This window comes from Oncorhynchus mykiss, chromosome 7 (assembly GCF_013265735.2).
Source record: "Oncorhynchus mykiss isolate Arlee chromosome 7, USDA_OmykA_1.1, whole genome shotgun sequence".
Lineage (NCBI taxonomy): Eukaryota > Metazoa > Chordata > Actinopteri > Salmoniformes > Salmonidae > Oncorhynchus > Oncorhynchus mykiss.
The window spans coordinates 10,295,808-10,320,892 of NC_048571.1; the positions used below are offsets into that span (position 1 = coordinate 10,295,808).

The 25,085-nt window shown below is 49.3% G+C and overlaps 1 protein-coding gene and 1 long non-coding RNA gene across 6 annotated transcripts in view; both read right to left on the reverse strand.

Moving 5' to 3' along the window:
* The window catches only part of LOC118965242 (BCL-6 corepressor-like), a 66,247-nt gene that overhangs the window by 36,470 nt on the left and 4,692 nt on the right, over window positions 1-25,085 (reverse strand). For 3 of the 4 annotated variants that reach the window (XM_036982492.1, XM_036982493.1, XM_036982491.1), the window contains exons 2-5: window positions 12,960-13,042; window positions 8,094-11,717; window positions 4,747-4,803; window positions 3,941-4,133 (exon numbers count right to left, since the gene is read on the reverse strand). In XM_036982492.1, the coding sequence (XP_036838387.1) occupies window positions 3,941-4,133; window positions 4,747-4,803; window positions 8,094-11,717; window positions 12,960-12,962 (3,877 nt within the window). In that variant the 5' untranslated portion in view covers window positions 12,963-13,042. The remainder of the gene's footprint in view (window positions 1-3,940; window positions 4,134-4,746; window positions 4,804-8,093; window positions 11,718-12,959; window positions 13,043-25,085) is intronic. The other variant, XM_036982494.1, reaches the window with a different exon arrangement.
* Window positions 817-2,212, reverse strand: LOC118965243. 2 transcript variants are annotated; one of them, XR_005052501.1, is made up of 3 exons: window positions 2,179-2,201; window positions 2,007-2,062; window positions 817-856 (listed from the first exon to the last, which is right to left on the reverse strand). It is a non-coding gene; the product is annotated as an uncharacterized LOC118965243 (long non-coding RNA). The 2 variants fall into 2 exon arrangements; XR_005052500.1 differs by lacking the exon at window positions 817-856 and adding an exon at window positions 946-968 and having other exon boundaries at window positions 1,979-2,062; window positions 2,179-2,212.

The window sequence follows — 25,085 nt, forward strand, 5'->3', positions numbered from 1 at the left end:
CATGGCAACGCGTGCCACTGCGTGCGATGTCCACTGGTTTCCAAAACATCCAGAGAGGAAGTTCACCCATAACAGCTATATGCCCTGCACTATGCCATAACAGCTATATGACCTGCACTATGTCATAACAGCTATATGACCTGCACTATGCCATAACAGCTATATGCCCTGCACTATGCCATAACAGCTATATGCCCTGCACTATGCCATAACAGCTATATGCCCTGCACTATGCCATAACAGCTATATGACCTGCACTATGCCATAACAGCTATATGACCTGCACTATGTCATAACAGCTATATGCCCTGCACTATGCTTTAACAGCTATATGACCTGCACTATGCCATAACAGCTATATGACCTGCACTATGCCATAACAGCTATATGACCTGCACTATGCCATAACAGCTATATGACCTGCACTATGTCATAACAGCTATATGACCTGCACTATGCTATAACAGCTATATGACCTGCACTGTCATAACAGCTATATGACCTACACTATGTCATAACAGCTATATGACCTACACTATGTCATAACAGCTATATGACCTGCACTATGTCATAACAGCTATATGACCTGCACTATGTCATAACAGCTATATGACCTGCACTATGCTATAACAGCTATATGACCTGCACTATGTCATAACAGCTATGCCATAACAGCTATATGACCTGCACTATGCCATAACAGCTATTTGCCCTAACAGCTATATGACCTGCACTATGCCATAACAGCTATATGCACTGCACTATGTCATAACAGCTATATGCCCTAACAGCTATATGACCTGCACTATGTCATAACAGCTATATGACCTGCACTATGCCATAACAGCTATATGACCTGCACTATGCCATAACAGCTATACGCCCTGCACTATGCCATAACAGCTATGCCATAACAGCTATATGCCCTACACTATGCTATAACAGCTATGCCATAACAGCTATATGACCTGCACTATGTCATAACAGCTATAAGACCTGCACTATGCCATAACAGATATATGCCCTAACAGCTATATGACCTGCACTATGCCATAACAGCTTTATGCCCTGCAATTTGTCCTAACAGCTATATGCCCTAACAGCTATATGACCTGCACTATGCCATAACAGCTATATGACCTGCACTATGTCATAACAGCTATATGCCCTGCACTATGCCATAACAGCTATATGACCTACACTATGTCATAACAGCTATATGACCTGCACTATGTCATAACAGCTATATGACCTGCACTATGTCATAACAGCTATATGACTTGCACTGTCATAACAGCTATATGACCTGCACTATGCCATAACAGCTATATGACCTGCACTATGTCATAACAGCTATATGACCTGCACTATGTCATAACAGATATATGACCTGCACTATGTCATAACAGCTATATGACCTGCACTATGCCATAACAGCTATATGACCTGCACTATGCCATAACAGCTATATGCCCTGCACTATGCCATAACAGCTATATGACCTGCACTATGTCATAACAGCTATATGCCCTGCACTATGCAATAACAGCTATATGACCTGCACTATGCAATAACAGCTATATGACCTGCACTGTCATAACAGCTATATGACCTGCACTATGTCATAACAGCTATATGCCACAACAGCTATATGCCCTGCACTATGTCATAACAGCTATATGACCTGCACTATGTCATAACAGCTATATGCCATAACAGCTATATGACCTGCACTATGTCATAACAGCTATATGCCATGCACTATGTCATAACAGCTATATGACCTGCACTATGTCATAACAGCTATATGACCTGCACTATGCCATAACAGCTATATGACCTGCACTATGTCATAACAGCTATATGACCTACACTATGTCATAACAGCTATATGACCTGCACTATGTCATAACAGCTATATGACCTGCACTATGTCATAACAGCTATATGACTTGCACTGTCATAACAGCTGTATGACCTGCACTATGCCATAACAGCTATATGACCTGCACTATGCCATAACAGCTATATGCCCTGCACTATGCCATAACAGCTATATGACCTGCACTATGTCACAACAGCTATATGCCATAACAGCTATATGACCTGCACTATGTCATAACAACTATATGCCATAACAGCTATATGCCCTGCACTATGTCATAACAGCTATATGACCTGCACTATGTCATAACAGCTATATGACCTGAACTATGTCATAACAGCTATATGCCCTGCACTATGTCATAACAGCTATATGCCCTGCACTATGTCATAACAGCTATATGACCTGCACTATGCCATAACAGCTATATGCCCTGCACTATGCCATAACAGCTATATGACCTGCACTATGTCATAACAGCTATATGACCTGCACTATGTCATAACAGCTATATGCCCTGCACTATGCCATAACATCTATATGACCTGCACTATGCCATAACAGCTATATGCCCTGCACTATGCCATAACAGCTATATGCCCTGCACTATGTCATAACAGCTATATGCCCTGCACTATGCCATAACAGCTATATGCCCTGCACTATGTCATAACAGCTATTTGACCTGCACTATGCCATAACAGCTATATGACCTGCACTATGTCATAACAGCTATATGACCTGCACTATGTCATAACAGCTATATGACCTGCACTATGTCATAACAGCTATATGACCTGCACTATGTCATAACAGCTATATGACCTGCACTATGTCATAACAGCTATATGACCTGCACTATGTCATAACAGCTATATGACCTGCACTATGTCATAACAGCTATATGACCTGCACTATGTCATAACAGCTATATGACCTGCACTATGTCATAACAGCTATATGACCTGCACTATGTCATCACAGCTATATGACCTGCACTACGTCATAACAGCTATATGACCTGCACTATGTCATAACAGCTATATGACCTGCACTATGTCATAACAGCTATATGACCTGCACTATGCCATAACAGCTATATGCCCTGCACTATGCCATAACATCTGTATGACCTGCACTATGCCATAACAGCTATATGCCCTGCACTATTTCATAACAGCTATATGCCCTGCACTATGCCATAACAGCTATATGCCCTGCACTATGTCATAACAGCTATTTGACCTGCACTATGCCATAACAGCTATATGACCTGCACTATGTCATAACAGCTATATGACCTGCACTATGTCATAACAGCTATATGACCTGCACTATGTCATAACAGCTATATGACCTGCACTATGTCATAACAGCTATATGACCTGCACTATGTCATAACAGCTATATGACCTGCACTATGTCATAACAGCTATATGACCTGCACTATGTCATAACAGCTATATGACCTGCACTATGTCATAACAGCTATATGACCTGCACTATGTCATAACAGCTATATGACCTGCACTATGTCATAACAGCTATATGACCTGCACTACGTCATAACAGCTATATGACCTGCACTATGTCATAACAGCTATATGACCTGCACTATGTCATAACAGCTATATGACCTGCACTATGCCATAACAGCTATATGACGTGCAATATGCCGTAAGAGCTATAACACACAGCGTGTTGAAATATCTTCCCTTAATATAGACTCCAAATTCCTCTCCCACGCATTCTAATGGTGTGGCTTCATATGCGAAGCAGCTCCTGTTATGGAGGAAGGACAGGGAAGGGTTAAATATGAAGGCTGTTTTGTTACAATAGAGAGAGAAAAACCCCTCCGTCAGCCCTCATGAGGAACGGAGAGAGAGGGGGAGGCTAGGCAGGTCGGGCGGATGTGTTTACCTCCCCGTATCCGCTGGTTACGAGCTGCTGCACCGTGTTACAGCTCTGGGGCTGTCCCTAGGCAGGGAGGAAGTACGCAGCAGCTCTTTGAGGTAGGTAGGAGTGTGTGTGTGGAGTGCTCCGGGTTCCTCTTACCGTCCTTCTCAGCCTCGTCTGTGAGGGCTGAGGCCCCTGGCCCCGTTCTGGCTGGGCCTTGGCATCGCGCCCTGTCCTCTCCTCCATCTCCATCCCCCTCTCTCCGCTCGCGCTGGCTGTCTGCCAAGTCCACCGCCGCCCCTCCTCCCTCCTTCTCCTTCAGTTCCAGCTCAGAGAAGCGCAGCATAGCACGCTACAGACACACACACACACACACACAGGCATGAGACCGACCCTGCGCTGCTCTCTTTTTCTTTCTCTCTCTCTCCGCACGAGGCCTCTTTCCCTGCTCCTCTACTAAGGGTCTGCATCCCCAAAGGCCAAAGTGACTTCCTTCCTCCTTCCCTTATTTCCTCCCTTTAGTTATGGTCTCCTTTCCGTCATCTGCACTGACGTGGATGCAAGAGCTGACAGGGTGAACGCCAGCCTCTGGAGAGCTGTTTGGTATGTAGCCTCTTAACCTGTCAACTTGTTGTGAGATCAGATCAGTGCAGATTGAGGAAGGAGAGGGGACAAGGAAAGGAAGCCATTTTAGACTCTGTTGACTCTCTCTGTAGCCGTTCATGCTTTACAGTGAGGTCACCTCAACAACAGCTAACAACATTGACATCGATAAAACAGTTATGGTCTGGTAACAGAACTCCATGCCCCTTGTCCACTTTTACTCCTGACTGGCTGTCTAACAGAAACACACAAAAACAACGACAGAAAAGCCTGATTCTTTTACTACACTCCTGAAACCGCAAAAACCAAAATGAAAATAATAATTTGTCAAATTTTGGAATAAGAAGTGTAAATGAACTGACCTCACAGTAAGCAGCAGGTTGACTTAATTTACTGTCCTCTTGTGTTAAGCCTTCCATCTAAGTAATTGAATTAAACGGGTGCTCAATATTTTTGGCCAGTCATTTCAGTCATACACCTGTCATTTCAGTGATATAGAAAACAACTGACATTCATTAATATTAAAACCCATCCTATTAACATCACACAGTTATGCATATGAATTGATTTAATAAACAATTCAGAGTAGCAAGGTAAACAGAGGTGTGAATTAAGCAATAAGGCCCACGCTGGTGTGGTATATGGTCAATATACCACAGCTAAGGGCTGTTCTTATGCACGACGCAACCGTGGTATAGCCGTGGTATATTGGCCATAAACCACAAACCCCCGAGGTGCCTAATTCACAAACCCCCGAGGTGCCTAATTCACAAACCCCTGAGGTGCCTAATTGCTATTATAAACTGGTTACCAATGTAATTAGAGCAGTAAAAATACATGTTTTGTCATACCCGTGGTATACGGCTGTCAGCCAATCAGCATTCAGGGCTCAAACCACCCAATTTATAATAGCCTATAGATCAAATTCAATACAACAGGGTTTCTGACAGCCAAATGCCAATCTAGAAAGACATGAACACTGGAGCACACAATCTTGGGCATCATAGAAACCTCCCTGTTGGGCTCCCATATAAAAAACATTAATTCAGTGGTAAATCAATGACCAGGCAGCAGAGGCAGAGGCTGAGGCTGGGGAATAGGGCTGAGGCTGTGAAATAAGGCTGAGGCTGGAAAATAGGGCTGGGAATAAGACTGGGGTTGGGGAATGAGGCTGGGGAATAAGGCTGGGGTTGGGGAATAAGGCTGGGGTTGGGGAATGAGGCTGGGGAATAAGACTGGGGTTGGGGAATGAGGCTGGGGAATAAGGCTGGGGTTGGGGAATGAGGCTGGAGAATAAGCCTGGGATTAGGGAATGAGGCGGGGGAATAAGGCTGGGGTTGGGGAATGAGGCTGGGGAATAAGGCTGGGGTTGGGGAATAAGGCTGGGGAATAAGGCTGGGGTTGGGGAATGAGGCTGGGGAATAAGGCTGGGGTTGGGGAATGAGGCTGGGGAATAAGCCTGGGGTTGGGGGATGAAGCTGGGGAATAAGCCTGGGGTTGGGGAATTAGGCTGGGGTTGGGGAATGAGGCTTGGGAATAAGCCTGGGGTTGGGGTATGAGGCTGGGGAATATGCCTGGGGTTGGGGAATGAAGCTGGGGAATAAGGCTAGCATTGGGGAATAAGGCTGGGGAATAAGGCTGGGGTTGGGGAATGAGGCTGGGGTTGGGGAATGAGGCTTGGGAATAAGCCTGGCATTGGGGAATAAGGCTGGGGAATAAGGCTGGGGTTGGGGAATAAGGCTGGGGAATAAGGCTGGGGTTGGGGAATGAGGCTGGGGTTGGGGAATGAGGCTCAGGAATAAGGCTGGGGTTGGGGAATGAGGCTGGGGAATAAGGCTGGGGTTGGGGAATGAGGCTGGGGAATAAGCCTTGGGTTAGGGAATGAGGCGGGGGAATAAGGCTGGGGTTGGGGAATGAGGCTGAGGAATAAGGCTGGGGTTGGGGAATGAGGCTGGGGAATAAGGCTGGGGTTGGGGAATGAGGCTGAGGAATAAGGCTGGGGTTGGGGAATGAGGCTGGGGAATAAGCCTTGGGTTGGGGAATGAGACTGGGGAATGAGGCTGGTGTTGGGGAATGAGGCTGGGGAATAAGCCTGGGGTTGGGGAATGAGGCTGGGGAATAAGCCTGGGGTTGGGGGATGAAGCTGGGGAATAAGCCTGGGGTTGGGGAATGAGGCTGGGGTTGGGGAATGAGGCTTGGGAATAAGGCTGGGCTTGGGGAATGAGGCTGGGGAATAAGCCTGGGGTTGGGGTATGAGGCTGGGGAATATGCCTGGGGTTGGGGAATGAAGCTGGGGAATAAGGCTGGCATTGGGGAATGAGGCTGGGGAATAAGGCTGGGGAATAAGGCTAGGGTTGGGGAATGAGGCTGGGGAATAAGGCTGGGGTTGGGGAATGAGGCTGGGGAATAAGGCTGGGGTTGGGGAATAAGGCTGGGGAATAAGGCTGGGGTTGGGGAATGAGGCTGGGGAATAAGGCTAGGGTTGGGGAATGAGGCTGGGGTTGGGGAATGAGGCTGGGGAATGAGGCTGGGGAATAAGGCTGGGGTTGGGGAATAAGGCTGGGGAATAAGGCTAGGGTTGTGGAATGAGGCTGGGGTTGGGGAATGAGGCTGAGGCATAAGGCTGGGGAATAGGGCTGGGGTTGGGGAATGAGGCTGGGGAATAAGGCTGGGGAATAGGGCTGAGGAATGAGGCTGGGGAATAAGGCTGGGGAATAGGGCTGGGGTTGGGGCGAGAGCCGCTCTAGTTGCAGGGCTGAGTCGGTTTAGCAGAGGTTGGGCTGCTAGCGGGTGCTAATCTCCACCGTCGGAGAAGGACTGGGATTTGGCCAGGATTCCACTAGAGCAGAGCTGAGAGAGCCAGGCTGTCTCTGCACCCCAGCGCTCAGCCAACAGAGCTAGGGGGAGGAGGATGGGGGAGAGGGGGAGGGGAGGTTAACAGAGTATAATTTGAGGACAGAGGAGCCTTTTGGGGACTGGGAGAAGGGAGGGGGCTGGCTGCTCTACCTCTCCCCTCCTTCAGCACCATCTATCCCCCCATCCCCAGGCCTCACCTGCAGGTTAACAATAGCCCGGGGCTGTAAGAGCCCGACAGGCCGCCATGGCACACACACACACACACACACAGCCAGCAGCTTAGCTTCTGCCTGGCTGAGCAGCACGGGAACACACACACACACACACACACAGCGTGTTGTGTTCACTCGCTCTCTCTGCGAACTAAAACACCACCGCAGTGGACGGCAGCTCCACGGGCTCATAGCGTGGGCGGGGGTGAGGGAGGCGGGAGGATTGCCGGAAGGGAGGGAGGGAGACAGAGGGGAGGCAAGGCAACGGCCAACAGTAATTATACTGGAGCTTGTGGAGACGGGGCTTGCAGGGCAGGGAGGCTGATACAGAGCTGAGAGCTTCGTACTTCCAACTCCACTGCTCTCTATGGACCACCATCTCCTTTAGATCTGCCCAGTGAAACCTGACTGGCTGAAATCTTAGAAATACCCATCCTATCAGTCTTCCTTCCTTGTGGTTCCAACTGCTAAAACATCAGATGAAAGTTATCATCAAATCCCAAATCTAGATTTTCAATCAGGTGTGTTTTTCCTGGGTTGGAACAAAAGCCAACACATACAGCTTCGCTGTACGAACCAGGAAAGGAGATGATTTTAATGACTTTAAAAGGGTTAGGTATGTATGTGTTCTAGGAGATTACCTGCAGTGCCCGCTGCTCTCTACTCAGCTTGCTGGAGTCGGCGTACAGCTCGGTAGTGACACACTTGATGCGGTCACCAACGTAACCAGAGGAGTTAGCGATGCGCTTGGCCAGGCTGGACCTCCTGGCCCTGGGGCAGCCTTGGTCGTCGTACTCCTCACCCTCGTGGGACTCTGTGTCCGTGTGCATGTCCTTGTCCAGGTCCGAGTAGTGGTCCATGGTCCTTTCATTCCTAAACCCAGATTCGTTCAAGGTGCGTTCCCTAGGAGAGTGGTCTGCGGAGGTGCAGTCCTCGCAAGAGCGGACCCTACATGTAAGATCCACACGTGTACGGTCCCAAGAACTGCGGTCCTTAAAAGTACAGTCCTCATGCGTATGGTCCCAGAAACTGCGGTCCCCAGAACTACGGTCCACAGAGGTGGGGTCCTCAAAAGTACAGTCCCTGCTCTTAAGGCCCTCTAAAGATTGGTCTCTACGGTTCCAAGAGGTGCGGTCTCCAGAAGTCCTTGCACAGCGAAGGGTCTGCTCCTCTGGCAGGTCAGAGATGGGGCTGCTCTCTGCAGGGCTGGGGCTGTCCTCCTCATGTCTGGGGAAAGGGCAGGGGGAGAGGGAGGGGGGCTCAGGACGGAGGGAGGAAGGGTGGAAGCCCAGCCACAGCTGGCTGCGTTGCTGCTGCTCTGCCTGCCTGTGGGCCTGGCCTGGCCTGAGTTCAACAGCCTGGCCGGTACGGAGCATGTGCTGGAGCTCTGCCTCTCTCCCCTCGTTTCTCCCGATACTCCCACTACCCACAGGTTTGGAAGGGTCTCCTCTCTTAGCGCATGGAGAGACAGCTTTGGTCAGGGGTGAGTCGCTGTCCCCATCGTCTTGGATTAAGTCGATACAGACTATCTCCTCTCTAGCTCCCGTCAGGGGCTTGTGGTTGAGGCTCTTTGAGCCCAGGCCTGTGGACCTGTCGGTCTCTCTGTCCCCCCTGCGGGTGTGTTTAGTGTCTGGGGCCTGGGTCTTGTAGGCCGGGGCAGAGTCCTCGTGGTGCTGCCAAATCTTCTCCTTGGGCCTGGACCGGGGCTCCTGCAGGCGCTCGCTGGTCTTGAGGTCCAGGCCTGTGTGGGGTGAGGACATGAGGGGGTGGACCATCTCCTGGGAGTCATGGAAGGTCAGGTAGTCTCCGTGGCTGGGGGGGATGCCGTACGGGAGGCCGTGCTTGGGGGGCAGGCGGGGTGGGTACAGGCTGCTGCTACCCAGCAGAACAGGGTGGGGGTACACTGGGCCTTTGCCTGGCATGGGCATGTGGGGTAGGGATATGCTCTCCCGGACCGAGTAGGGCAGGTATCTATTAGCGTAGGCTAGGCTAGGGGGCAGATAGCCGTCACTCTGGGGGAGATAGAGTTGGCTAGGGGGGTGGCCGGACGGATGGCTGTTGTCTAAGTGGGGCGGCTGCTGGGGTTTGAAGGGCATCTCCTGAGCCTCTGGTTTCTTGAGGGGTTTCAATGGCTTCCCAGAAGAGGGATGGCTGCCCACTCTCTTGGAAGAAGGGGCTGTCTCAGAGTAGTTGGGGGAGGATCTTGGCCAATCACCGTTGACCTTGGGAGAGGCGGAGGCAGAGGACGGTCGGCTCCCAGAAGGGGCTACCACAGCTGGGGCATGGCTGGGGGCGACAGCCCCATCAACCTCACCTATCCTGGGACAGGAAGAGCTTCGCTGCTGCTGTGAAGACAAGTTCTCCAGGTTTTTATGTTTGATAACGCGGGGGTCTTTGTTGTGGTTGGCGTCTGAGCTGGAGCTGTCGTGGACCGGGGTCGGGCTGGGCACCACCCAGGAGGAGCGTAAAGTGCTAATGATCTCAGGCCTCTCAGAGGTTTTGGAGGAAGCCCCTGACGGGGAGAGGGTCTCTTTGAGGAGCTCCCGGCTGGGGGGTAAGCCGTATCGAGCCGCGGGCGAGTAGCCCAGCTTAGCCAAGACCTCTAGTTTTGGGGGGAATATGTTTGGGGAGCCTTCCAACTCCAGGATTTTGGCTGACAGATCCAGAGGCTTGTCCGCAGGGTCTTTGGCAGGAGCCTGTAGTACTGCTGGTCTATCAGAGGACAAAGTCTTTAAAGGGGACTGGCTCTGCTTCCTTTCCCCATTCCTCTCCACATTCCTGTGCTCTGAGCTGCTGCCCTGCTCTTTGGCTTTGTGGGTGTTGCTGCCGGACCGCACCGGGGAGCGGTGCTCAGAGGCCATGCTGCTCATGTAGAAAGGATGGGACACCGACGGGGAGGAAGAGGTGGTGGTGGTGGAGGAGCAGGGGGGGCTTCGGAACAGTGACTTCTGGATGTCCAAAGTGCTGTTGTCTATGAGAGGAGAGGGGGGAGGGACTGAGGTCTGGGGAGGGTGGGGGGCTGTGCGGGGGGACTGCATTATAAGTGCTTGGGTGGAGTCCACTGGTAGGCTGCTGCTAATGCCAGTCCCAGCACTACTACTGCTACTACTGGTAATACTGCTACTGTTGTGAATGCTGCTGCTGCCAGAGCTCTTACTAGAGGAAGTCCGGCTGAGCTTACTACTGCTGCTGTTGTTGTGCTGCCTGTCACTATGGGACTGGGGTTGGGACTGGGGCTGCCTGTCTCTACTGTGTGATTGGTGATGGGGTTGGGACTGGGACTGCCTGTCACTATGGGACTGGGGTTGGGACTGGGGCTGCCTGTCACTATGTGACTGGTGATGGGGTTGGGACTGGGGCTGCCTGTCACTATGTGACTGGTGATGGGGTTGGGACTGGGGCTGCCTGTCACTATGTGACTGGTGATGGGGTTGGGACTGGGGCTGCCTGTCACTATGTGACTGGTGATGGGGTTGGGACTGGGGCTGCCTGTCACTATGTGACTGGTGATGGGGTTGGGACTGCTGGTGGGCTTGGTGCTGCTGGTGAAGCTGGGACCCATAGGGGGAGGCCTCATGGTGAATCCGGGGCCCCAGGCCCTGCATCGGTGAGAGGGTGTTGGGGACCACCGTGGCCATGGGGATCCTCATAGGAGGGGCCAGAGGGGAGGAGATGGGGGCCGGGGGATACGGGGGCATGTAGAAGAGGCGCTCTGCCCCAGCAGCGCTACCCCCCGCCCCTCCACACAGGGACTGATAGGCCAGGTGCTGGGGCAGGTAGGGTGAGGGCTGGGACAGGAACGAGGCCTTGTACATGTTGAGGGCAGCGTATTTGGAGGAGTCCAGGAAGGGGTACAGTCCGGGGTCCGCGTACGGGTTTACTGCCCAGGGCAGTCGCAGGAAGCCGTTGCTGCCGTTGAGGCCCAGCTCAGAGGGTTTATCTCCAGGCCCCACACGCCGCTCCATTCCCAGGCCCTCCCCTCCTCCACCAGGCCTCTGCAACCCAGGGGGAGAGCTCTTATACAGACCCACATAACCGTTACCAGGCTTCCTGCCGTCCAAGGTCAACCCTTCAGGTTTGTAGACTAGGTCGTAGCCCAGGGGCAATGAGGAGACCCCCTCCCTGGCTTTTTCGGAGGCGGACAAGGTGCGGATGCCCGGGTAGACCATCCCTCCGTGGACGCAGAGGCTCTCCCTCATCAGGCTGCTACGGTCCATGCCCAGGGCAGCTAGCGGGTTCATTCTGCAAGCAGCACTCGCATCCACCTGCAACAAGACAACACACAGCGCCAAAGAGAGGGATGAGAGACTGAGCCTTATAGCACTAAAGGGATGATATTCTCATTTATACACGTTTATGGTTTCTCAGCATACTGTGGAGTCCTACTAGACAAGCTCTTGTGATATTACATTAGAGAATATTAAAGTGAATTAACTCACTTTTGGAAATATAATAAGTTGAATTTCCCCTCAATAAAAATAGATCCACTATCAACTTTTAAAGCTGTAGTAAGACCCTCTTAAACAGTTAACACAAATCAAGAGACCACTAGCCGGAGACGTGGGTATATTTTGTAGAATTTCCATCAGGAGCACATTAGTAATAAATCTCCATTAATCAAGCACGGGGGGATTCATTTAACAGAGAGCTCCATTTTAAAATGCCCTGTCTCCATACTGTAACCACAACACTTAAGAACACGTCTCCGGACCCACTCTACAACAAGGGAAAGTCAAGGTCATTGGAGAGACGCCACACAAGCAGCAGAATATGGAGCCTTGCTTTGCAAATGGCACCTTATTCCCTATTTAGAGAACTACTCTGGTCTAAAGCAGTGCACTATATAGGGAATAGGGTGCCATTTGGATTGAATCCTTGCTCTATCTGGCTCTTGTAAGAGGGAAGCGCTAGCTGCAGCTGATTCCTAACAGGGGAAGAGAAGCCTTTGAGGCAGCCAGGCAAACGACATGTATCAGTCTGATCCATCATCACTAGCAGGGGGATTCATGTCTACCTGGATTGCTGATGTACCGCTACAGTAGACCAGCCCTCTGTTCTACTCCCACAGACCAAACCATACCTGGGTTCAAACAGTATTGTTTTTTATTCAAATACTTCAGCTGCACTTGATTGAGCCTGCCTGGCGCAATGGCACCAATGAAATCGTCCCAAAAGTGCACATTTTCACCCAACTCGTACTGCAAGGCAGGCTCAATCAAACACTCAAAGTATTTGAGAGATAGCAAAATACTATTTGGACAGAGCGAGTCCATGACAGAGTAGAGTACTGATGCCAGGAAGTGGATTAATTGGGTTTCCTGCCTGCCTGATTCATCTCCTATTGGATCAACTGCAGGACCCATTTAGAAATGATAGCAGGCAGCCCAGTGGAGGAGTAGCTACACCACAGTAATCCTACATCCAAATGAAAACCAAAGCCCTTGTGGAGGGCTCTTCCAGGTCTGCCATTCACTACATTACAGAGAGGGCTTCATATCGTAGCTTACCATGCTTTGTGTGATGTGGTGGTTCCTGGATGGTTAGATCCACATGGGTAGTCTGCCTCCCACCATCCCTCACTGGTACAATCCTGTCACGACAAAGACAGAATGAATGTGTGTTGCCATCAATCAATCAATCAAATTTATAAAGCCCTTTTTACATCAGCAGACGACACAAAATGCTTATACAGAAACCCAGCCTAAAACCCCAAAGAGCAAGCAATGCAGAAAAGCAGTGGCTAGGAAAAAAGTGCTTAGAAAGGCAGGAACCTAGAGAGCGCGCGACAAAGAGCGCAAGATAGAGTCAAAACAGCAGGTGACAAGGTAGCACGTCGGGTGAACTGGTCAGGGTTCCTCTTAGAAAGAAAATATACAACTATCGGAACTAGGACTACAAATAATTGATGTTGGCACAAGATGGAGAGAGTTGGAGCATAACTAACTAAATGATGTTGGTATGTGTATTGTTAAGAAAATAAAATCTTTGAACAAAAAAAGAAACCCATCCTAAAACCCAGAAGACCAAGCAATACAGAAGAACAGTGGCTAGGAAAACCTCACTAGAAAGACAGGAACCAAGGAAGAAACCGAGAGAGAGAGGAAGAAACCGAGAGAGAGAGAGGAAGAAACCGAGAGAGAGAGAGAGAGAGAGAGAGAGAGAGAGAGAGGAAGAAACCGTGAGAGAGAGAGAGAGAGAGAGAGAGGAAGAAACCGAGAGAGAGAGAGAGAGAGAGAGAGAGAGAGGAAGAAACCGAGAGAGAGAGAGGAAGAAACCGAGAGAGAGAGAGAGAGGAAGAAACCGAGAGAGAGAGAGAGAGAGAGAGGAAGAAACCGAGAGAGAGAGCGAGAGAGAGAGAGCGAGAGAGAGAGAGCGAGAGAGAGAGAGGAAGAAACCGAGAGAGAGAGAGGAAGAAACCGAGAGAGAGAGAGAGAGGAAGAAACTGAGAGAGAGAGAGGAAGAAACCGAGAGAGAGAGGAAGAAACCGAGAGAGAGAGAGGAAGAAACCGAGAGAGAGAGGAAGAAACCGAGAGAGAGAGAGAGAGGAAGAAACCGAGAGAGAGAGAGAGGAAGAAACCGAGAGAGAGAGAGAGAGAGAGAGAGAGAGAGAGAGGAAGAAACCGAGAGAGAGAGAGAGAGAAACCGAGAGAGAGAAAGAGAGAGAGAGGAAGAAACCGAGAGAGAGAGAGAGAGAGAGGAAGAAACCGAGAGAGAGAGAGGAAGAAACCGAGAGAGAGAGGAAGAAACCGAGAGAGAGAGGAAGAAACCAAGAGAGAGAGAGAGTGAGAGAGAGAGAGAGAGAGATAGAGAGAGAGATAGAGAGAGAGAGGAAGAAACCGAGAGAGAGAGAGAGAGAGTGAGAGAGAGGAAGAAACCGAGAGAGAGAGAGAGAGAGAGAGAGAGAGAGAGAGAGCGAGAGGAAGAAACCGAGAGAGAGAGAGAGAGAGAGAGAGAGAGAGAGAGAGAGAGAGGAAGAAACCGAGAGACTTTTTTTTGACTTTTGGTCTTTCTTTATTGAAACATTCTCAATTCATTTAAAACTCACCCCCCCCCCACCTCCCCTAAAATAAAAAATAAAAATATATCCTCTACCACATGATACAAATCACCATACACAAAAACCCTCTCCTACAACCGTATATCCAAAACATCTTCCCCAGCAATACAGACAGCCCCCCCAACACACCATATCTCCTCAAACATCTCCACACATTTGATCATTTTATAGAACTCAAACTCAACCCTAAGGCGCGCAGAGACCATCCCATTAAACAGTAGTAAAGGGTCTGTTATACCCCCACCTTTAACCCTGTTCCTCCTTGTTAGCCAAATAGCTAACTTTGCCTGAGCAAACAGAAAATTCAACAAAACACATTTTTCTTTCTCCTTACTCGAATACCTGTATCCCATTATAAACATCCCAACAGCAAAAACCACCCCCAACCTGTCACACAGACATTCCAACAGAGACATTAATGGCATTAACCTGGTGCACACAGAAAACACATGAATTACAGTTTCTTTCATTTGACAGAAAGGACACCCCTGCCCAATTCCCGGATCAACCCGTGCCAACCAGCTGTTAGTGGCCAGGGCTCCATGAAGAACCCTCCACTGGAGGTCCCCTGACCTCTTTGGTACTGGGGGTTTGTAGAGCGCCCTCCATCGAAAACCCACCATACTCTCCGCCCCACATACCCCCTGCCACTGATGTGCCTTCACTCCTGTTAGGCTTCTAATGCTCCTAACCTTAACGCAGAGGTTGTAGAGGGCTTTACCTCCCACCCCCTCAAACTCCCCCAGGCTCGGAGTGTTAAAATCTAACAAGTCCTCCAGACCCCCTTGCCAGTCTCCAGTCTCTGCCGTCACCTGCAGTGGCGGGAACATTGGTGGCCCCTCTCCCTTTGGCCTCTCAAACACCCCCCTTACCGGCTCAGACAGTGCCTCCTGGACCTCCTCCAGGAATCTTTCCAGCAGCCTAAGAGACGTTACTCCTGTTTGTTGCGCCAAGACCTCCAGGGTTTTCCACCCCTCCTCTCCCAGCAGTCTCAGGTCACCCAGCCTTTGTAAACCTCCTGCCATCAGTTGCCTCTGCAGGGTGGCCGACTGAACCGATCTCAAAGGGATGGCTGGGTTGTGGAAGATAGGCTCCTCCCACACCCACTGCCCAGGCTCCACACCCCCTTCTCGTGTGGGCCTTAGCAGCTGCCAGGCCCTCAGCACCGCAGAGTAAAACTCTGAGAGACCTGCTGTACTCAGCCTCTCCAGCTTCATGAGGAACAGCTGCCGGTCCAACCCTAATCCGCCAGCTCTCCTCAGCAGCGCGCATGCTGGTTCCCTCCAGCCAACATCAGTGTGGTACAGCAGTCTCTGCACCGCCTTTAGTCGGAAAGCAGCCATCCTGCTCTCCAGTTCCACCAAGCCCTGTCCTCCTTCGTGGACGGTCATGTACAAAACTGCTGCCTTCAGCCAGTGATGTCCCGACCAAAAGAAGTCCACCAGCTTGCGTTGCAGGTCTGCAAGCAGACCGGCGGGGGGGTTGAGGACAGCCAGTTTATGCCACAAGGAAGATGCCACCAGGTTGTTGATTATCAGCACCCTCCCTCTATATGACACTTGGGACAGGAGCCACCTCCACCTGGCCAGTCTTGGCACCACTGCCTGTGACAGCCCCTCCCAGTTCTTGCTGACCCACCTCTCAGAGCCCAGGTACACCCCCAACACTTTAAGCCCTTCACAACCCCACTGCAAACCCCCTGGAAGCAGAGGAGGAGCCCTATCCCCCCATGCCCCACATAACAGAGCTTTGCTCTTGCCCCAGTTTACCTTAGCTGATGAAGCTCCCTCGTACACCTTCAGACTGGTCTCTAGTTCCTGCATATCTTGCCCATCCCTGACCATCACAGAAACATCATCTGCATATGCTGAGACTGCTATTCCTGTCACCACATCCATGCCTATCCAGCACACTCCCCGCAGTCTCCTGCGTAGCAGTCCTAAAAAAGGCTCAATGGCTAGTGTGTACAGCTGCCCAGATAGAGGGCATCCTTGTCTAATACCCCGTCTCACCCAGACTGGCCTACTGAGCCCCCCTCCCACCTTAACCATACATGACGCCCCAGCATACAACAGCTTCACACAGGTCACAAAACTCTTCCCAAACCCAAACACAGACATAACATTAAACAGATACTCATGATCCACTCTATCAAAAGCCTTCTCTTGATCTAAAGAGACCAGTCCAAAGTTCACATTAGAACCTCTCGACAAATCCAACATGTCCCTAATCAAGAACAAGTTGTCCGTGATTGAGCGTCCCGGTACACAATATGTCTGGTCCTTGTGTATTATAGAGTCCAGATGGGACTTCAGTCTGTTAGAGAGGACCTTGGCAAAAATCTTGTAGTCCGCACAGAGTAATGCCACAGGCCTCCAGTTCTTAAGTTCACACAAGTCCCCTTTTTTGGGCAGGAGAGTCAGAACCGCCCGACGGCAGCTCATCGGCAACTCTCCTACCCTGACGCATTCACGCAACACGCAAAATAAATCCTGTCCAATTGTTCCCCAGAATTTTTTGTAAAATTCCACTGGAAGTCCATCGACCCCAGGTGCACGACCGGGGGACATCTGGGTTACTGCCTCTGCCAGTTCATGTGACAACAGAGGAATGTCCATTTCATCCCTCTGTGCCCGAGAGAGCTTAGGGAGTCCTGCGAACAAGACCTGAGCACACATAGGATCACACATTTCTGCCCTATACAATTCAGTATAAAACTCCACAGTCCGCTCCCGCATCTCCCCCACCACAGAGGTCACCCGCCCATCAGACAGCCGTAGACAATGCATACCCTTGGATTCACTGCTCTGTCTTTCCAAACCAAAGAAGAAGGAGCTGGGAGCATCCATCTCCTTGAGCATGGAGAACCTAGCTCTTACAAGTGCTCCCTTTGCTTTAACCTGGAAAAAACTGCCCAGGTCCCTACGTAATTCGGCTAAGTTAGCCTGGAGGCCTACATTGCCTTGCCCCACCATCTCTACCTCCATCTCACTAATACACCGCTCTAGTTCCCCCAATACTCTCCTAGCCTCTGAGGATGAGAGAGCAGTATACTGTTGACAGAAAAGCCGAATTTGCACTTTCCCCACATCCCACCATTGACTCAGAGACTCATACTCCTCTCTTCGCTGCCCCCATCTTTCCCAAAAAGTCTGGAAACCTGAGCAAAAAGTGGCATCTTGTAAGAGCTTTACATTGAACTTCCAATAAGATGCCTGCCGGGGCCCTGGTGAAATAGACAGCCGAGCCATGGTTATGTGGTGATCCGAAAACCCCACTGGGAGAATGGTAGCACCCAGCAGCCTATTGCTCTGATTCCTGGACATGTAAAAGCGATCAAGTCGAGCTGCACTCACCCTAGCCCCAAAAACCTTCACCCACGTATACTGTCTTGTGTTTGGATGTTTAGTTCTCCAAACATCCACTAGGTCAAACTGATTAAAGATATCCCTTAACACTCCCACTGACACTGAATGAGGCTCTTCCCCATTTCTGTCTTTTGTAAAATCCATTGTACAGTTCCAGTCACCTCCGATCACCAGCGTCTCCTCAGGCGCTACTTGTGAGAGTTCCTGTCTAAGACTCCCAAATAGAACCCCTCTTTCTCTCCCTGTGTTAGGCGCATACACATTTATAAAGACAAAACACATGTTGTTAATTTCTGCTTTAACAACAAGCAACCTACCCCTACACACCTCCTTTGAGGAGCAAATTTTTACAGCCAGACCAGGTGCAAAAAGGACTGCCACCCCTGCACTAAGATTTGTCCCATGGCTCAACACACTTGCCCCTTTCCACCAGAGCCCCCAATCAACTTCATTCACCACATCACTATGCGTCTCCTGCAGAAACAACACCTGTACTTTTTTTTGTTTTACATATTCACCCAACACACTCCTCTTTCCCGCATCTCTGGCGCCATTTATATTGAGCGAGCCTACCCGAAGAGTCTCCATAAGAAGTGGGAGAAAAGCCAGCAGAGAAATAGACCAATAGCAAAGCTCAAAAAGCCCCAGTGTCAGTAAGAAATTAAACATCTAAACAGTGTCTGAAGGTAAACCTTTACGCACTGTTGTGACCCACTTCCTCAACCTAAACCGTTTCCTGGGTGAGAGGACACCATGCCCCTCATTTCTCATAGCATGTTGTACTGATCTTACAAACTTCCTAGGATCAGGAAAAAAAGCCTCAAGATTAACTTTTTTCCCCTTAGTCTCATTCAGGAACCTTGTCAGTTCTCTCAACGTGTACTTAGACCCCTCGGGTTGACTGGATGTCAGCTCCGGGCCAATTGAAGAGGAGTCTGAAAAAAATAACTCCTCATCCTCTTCCTCAGACTCACTTTCCTCCTCTTCTCTATCTCCCACCCTGACCACCTGCCCTTTCTCTCTGGTTAGGGCCTCACCCACAGCAACAGGCAACATTTCCATGGTGCCTTTGTCCACACCCTTTTTCTTTTTCCTCTTGACACCTTCCTCCTCCCCCCCTAATCTCTTACACTTCCCCACTATACTCTCCTCATCCACTAGAATTACCTGACTAGACGCAGTATCATCTGCACCACCCTCCATAGCATGACTAGGGCCAGCCTCAGCTACACCACCCTCCATAGCATGACTAGGGCCAGCCTCAGCTACACCACCCTCCATAGCATGACTCGGCCCAGCATTATCTGCACCACCCTCCATAGCATGACTCGGCCCAGCATCATCTGCACCACCCTCCATAGCATGTCTAGGCCCAGCCTCAGCTACCCCACCATCTCTAGCCTGACTAGACCCAGCCTCTGCTTCTCCACCATCTCTAGCCTGACTAGACCCAGCCTCCACTACCCTACCATCTCTAGCCTGACTAGACCCAGCCTCTGCTTCTCCACCATCTCTAGCCTGACTAGACCCAGCCTCCACTACCCTACCATCTCTAGCCTGACTAGGCCCAGCCTCATCTACACCACCATCTCTAGACTGACTAGGCCCAGCCTCTGCTATCTGCATCTCCTTACCCCCTGCATTTTGACCTCGATTTCCCCCACCTGCCGTTGTACCCTCACCTTGTCTATGGCCTTTATGTGGGCACGCAAAACTCTTGTGCCCCAAATCCCCACATTCAAAACACCGTAGACTATCTGTGCTGGCAAAACCGGCATAGAGCCCCTCCCCATGCCTCACTTTAAAATGCACATTTAGCTGTTGCTCATTATTGTTCAGAAACATAAACACTTGCCTCCTGAACGAAACAACGTGCTTAACGGCATCTGCCTGAAAACCTGCTGACAGTACACGGAAACCGCTAGCAAACTTACCAAAACGACTCAGCTCTTTCCTAATTTGATCATCCGTAATAAACGGAGGCAAATTTGCCACTACAACTCTTGTTGAAGGGGTAGAGAGAGGTGAAATTGACACCAACACATCCCTTACAAATATTCCGCTAGCAATTAGCCTACCGACCAAATTAGCCCTTTTCATGAACACAACCACAGCTTTGTTCATTCTAGAAGCAGAATGTATAAACTCAGCTCCTACCTGTTCACCGACCGCGAGCAGAACCTCCTCCACCTTAACTCCGTTCTCAGGAACACACCTGAATCCATGCTGTATCGACAGCGTCTCCTCCGCGCTAGGCTGAGAAGCCATTGCGCACACTACACCTTCCAACCCCCAGGAAAGTTACTCTGTCCTCTTCCACCCTAACTTTGAAAAAAAAACTTTGGATACCGCTAAAACAAATATTTAATTAACCCTCCACCATAGAAAATAACATGTAAATAAAAGAATCAAGAAAGTTAGTTAGGATAGAGCTTTCCACACCAAACACTCAAACTCCAAAAAACTCCCAGCATGCACCGAAAGAGAGAGAGAGAGAGAGAGAGAGAGGAAGAAACCGAGAGAGAGAAAGAGAGAGAGAGAGGAAGAAACCGAGAGAGAGAAAGAAACCGAGAGAGAGAAAGAAACCGAGAGAGAGAGAGAGAGAGAGAGAGAGAGAGAGAGAGAGGAAGAAACCGAGAGAGAGAGGAAGAAACCGAGAGAGAGAGGAAGAAACCGAGAGAAAGAGGAAGAAACCGAGAGAGAGAGGTAGAAACCGAGAGAGAGAGGAAGAAACCGAGAGAGAGAGGAAAAAACCGAGAGAGAGAGAGGAAGAGACCGGGAGAGAGGAAGAAACCGCAGGTCCGGGACAAGGTAGCACGTCCAGTGAACAGATCAATTTCTTGGACTAATCAAATCTTAGCAAATGTAATGCATCTATGGTATAGAAATTTGATATTTCGTTTGGGATCACGGAGCCAGAGCAATGATAACAAATGCCTCCTCTCAGCTCGTCTCCTAGGCAAAACATAACTCATAATCCAACGGCCCCAGTGGCTTTCATCTGTCACAGGGAAATGCTCGCTGCGCTCTGACAAATATGCAATCACCTTGCTGCCTCACCTGGGCTTTCCAGCCACACAGCTTGCTGCCTCACCTGGGCTTTCCAGCCACACAGCTTGCTGCCTCACCTGGGCTTTCCAGCCACACAGCTTGCTGCCTCACCTGGGCTTTCCAGCCACACAGCTTGCTGCCTCACCTGGGCTTTCCAGCCACACAGCTTGCTGCCTCACCTGGGCTTTCCAGCCACACAGCTTGGCTGCGACATAAAAAAGGAGAGGGGGCCTTGGGCAGGAGATGACATACACAAACACACACCAGACGCATGCCACACACATACACACACACAGTCAGTCACCCGCTATTGATGGGTTTACAGACGTGGGATTTCAATAATGCAGGCCTGCCCTTATCTCCAGCCATTGAAGGAGGGGGGAGAGGAGGGAGAGAGTGGCCATTTTCATCCATCAAACTGTCCCCACCTCACGCTTCCTCCATGCTCCCCTCTGGCTCGCTGCTTTCGTCATTTGCATAGCAACATTGCAGCTACGAAACAACATTACCATTGCCAAGCAACCTGAACAAAGAAATGGGGCAAAAACAACGTGTCGAGGGGACTTCCAACGTTTTAGATGTATGCAAATTCCCACATGTGGATTGGGGGCAAATTCTGGTGGAATAAAAGTATCCTTAGAAAGTTCCAGTTTATCACTTCAGGTGACAATCAACAAAGTAAAGGATGGAAGTATGTGCACAACCTAGATACTGCAGTAGCAATACACACACAGAGTACCAGTCAGTAGCAATATATATGAATGCCATTTAGCAGATGCTTTCATTCAAAGCGACTTAAATTTTTTTTATTTAACCTTTATTTAACTAGGCAAGTCAATTAAGAACAAATTCTTATTTACAGTGACGGCCTACCCCGGACAATGCTGGGCCAATTGTGAGCCGTCCAATGGGACTCCCAACTGAGCTACAGAGAACCATGGTCGGTCGACCAACAGAGCCACAGAGGACCATGCTCGACCAACTGAGCTACAGAGGACCATGCTCGACCAACAGAGGACCATGCTCGTCTAACTGAACTACAGAGGACCATGCTGGACCAACTGAGCTACAGAGGACCATGCTCGTCTAACTGAGCTAGAGAGGACCATGCTGGACCAACTGAGCTACAGAGGACCATGCTGGACCAACTGAGCTACAGAGGACCATGCTCGTCTAACTGAGCTACAGAGGACCATGCTGGACCAACTGAGCTACAGAGGACCATGCTCGTCTAACTGAGCTACAGAGGACCATGCTGGACCAACTGAGCTACAGAGGACCATGCTCGTCTAACTGAGCTACAGAGGACCATGCTGGACCAACTGAGCTACAGAGGACCATGCTCGTCTAACTGAGCTACAGAGGATCATGCTCGTCCAACTGAGCTACAGAGGACCATGCTGGACCAACTGAGCTACAGAGGACCATGCTGGACCAACTGAGCTACAGAGGACCATGCTGGACCAACTGAGCTACAGAGGACCATGCTGGACCAACTGAGCTACAGAGGATCATGCTCGTCCAACTGAGCTACAGAGGACCATGCTGGACCAACTGAGCTACAGAGGACCATGCTGGACCAACTGAGCTACACAGGACCATGCTGGACCAACTGAGCTACAGAGGACCATGCTGGACCAACTGAGCTACAGAGGATCATGCTGGACCAACTGAGCTACATAGGAACATAGAAGACGAATACCTGTCTTTTGAACAAAATACATTATAATGTAGTGTAATAACAGTCCTATTAGCACATTCATCAAATTGATACACTCTGGACCTCAGATCACACACAACGTAGGACCATGCCTGGACAATTCCAATGGTCTCGCATCACTCCTACAACCAAATCCCTGACCTATTCCCTATAGACATCACATTCACTGCAACCATTAAATCATTTCCAGTTCTACTCAAGGAGGAGTCTATAGCGCAGAGTGTAACAACAGTTCAGTCACGTTCTCCACATTCATTCTCCACACCCTCCATGACCCTAGCTTTCAGTCAGCCGACAGGGAGGAGGAGAGGGCGGGAGGGAGTGGAGAGATAAACCCAGTTCGTACACCCCTCCCCCTTGCCCAGGATAAACAAACTCCACTCTCTATCAACGGCATGTGCTATTGAATAGACAGAAGGAGACTTGCTTATTTCTAGAGCGAAAACAGGGTTGTATTGTTTGTTCTGATTCACAGAACTGCTTTCCATAGGCTACGGAGAAAACCTATTCGTCAGACCAGGGGTGTCATGTACACCAAAAATCTGAGAGGGAACAAAGTACATGAGGATGGCTGGGGGGTGGTCCAGAGGGGGACTAGCCCGTGTCTGTAAATTGGTTAATTCTACATTTTTCAAACACCTAGAATGAATCATATGTAAATATATATATATATTTTTTTTTTATACACACACACAGTCAAAAGTTTGGACACACCTACTCATTCAAGGGTTTCTTTATTTTTACTATTTTCTACAGTGTAGAATAATAGTGAAGACATCAAAACTATGAAATAACACATATGGAATCATGTAGTAAACAAAAAAGGGTTAAACAAATCAAAATATATTTTAGATTCTTCAAAGTAGCCAATCTGTCTTGATGACAGCTTTGCATTCTCTCAACCAGCTTCACGAGGTAGTCACCTGGAATGCATTTCAATTAACAGGTATGCCTTTTTAAAAGTTCATTTCTGGAATGTATTTCCTTCTTAATGCATTTGAAGCAATCAGTGGTGTTGTGACAAGGTAGGGGTGGTATACAGAAGATAGCCCTATTTGGTAAAAGAGCAAGTCCATATTACAGCTCAAATAAGCAAAGAGAAATGACAGTCCATCGTTACTTTAAGGCATGAAGGTCAGTCAATGCGGAAACTGTCAAGAACGTAGAACGTTTCTTCAAGTGCAGTCGCAAAAACCATCAAGCGTTATGATGTAACCGACTCTCATGAGAACCGCTAGAGGAAAGGAAGACCCAGAGTTACCTCTGCTGCAGAGGATAAGTTCATTAGAGTTACCAGCCTCAGAAATTGCCACCCCAAAAAATGCTTCACAGAGTTCGAGTAACAGACATCTCAACATCTGTTCAGAGGAGATTGCGTGAATCAGGACTTCATGGTCAAATTTCTGCAAAGAAACCACAACTAAAGGACACCAATAAGAAGAAGAGAATTGCTTGGGCCAAGAAACACGAGCAATGGACATTAGACCGGTGGAAATCTGTCCTTTGGTCTGGTCTAAATTTGAGATTTTTGGTTCCAACCGCCGTGTCTTTGTGAGACACAGCGTAGGTGAACGGATTATCTCTGCATTTGTAGTTCCCACCGTGAAGCATGGAGGAGGAGGTGTGATGGTGTGGGGGTGCTTTGCTGGTGACACTGTCTTTGATTTATTTAGAATTCAAGACACACTTAACCAGCATGTCTACTACAGCATTCTGCAGCGATACGCCATCCCATCGGGTTTGTACATAGTGGGACAGGACAATGACCCCACACACCTCCAGGCTGTGTAATGGCTATTTGACCAAGAAGGAGAGTGATGGAGTATTGCATCAGATGACCTGTCCTCCACAATCACCCAACCTCAACACAATTGAGATGATTTGGGATGAGTTGGACTGCAGAGTGAAGGAAAAGAAGCCAACAGCTCAGCATATGTGGGAACTCCTTCAAGACTGTTGAAAAGAAAAAGCATTCCAGGTGAAGCTGGTTGAGAGAATGCCAAGATTGTGCAAAGCTGTCATCAAGGCAAAGGGTGGCTACTTTGAAGAATCTCAAAAACAAAATATATTTTGATTTGTTCAACACTTTTTTGGTTACTACATGATTCCATACGTGTTATTTCATAGTGTTGATGTCTTCACATTTATTCTACAATGTAGAAAATAGTACAAATTAAGAAAAACCCTTGAATGATATATATATAGTGCATATCTAACCATACCTATTGAGCTGTCTGACTGGTGTTTATTTTTTTTACAGAAAATGATTATATTATTGGTCTGACTGAAATGGCCAGAAATGAACTCATGTTTTTTTTATTTAATCCAGTTAAAATGCAAAGTGCCAGCTGAGCCATTTGTTGTTTTGGCCTTGCTTCCCTTTATCTTTCACATTTGGAGTCCCTCCCCCCTATCTCTATTTTGGCTCCAACTCTCA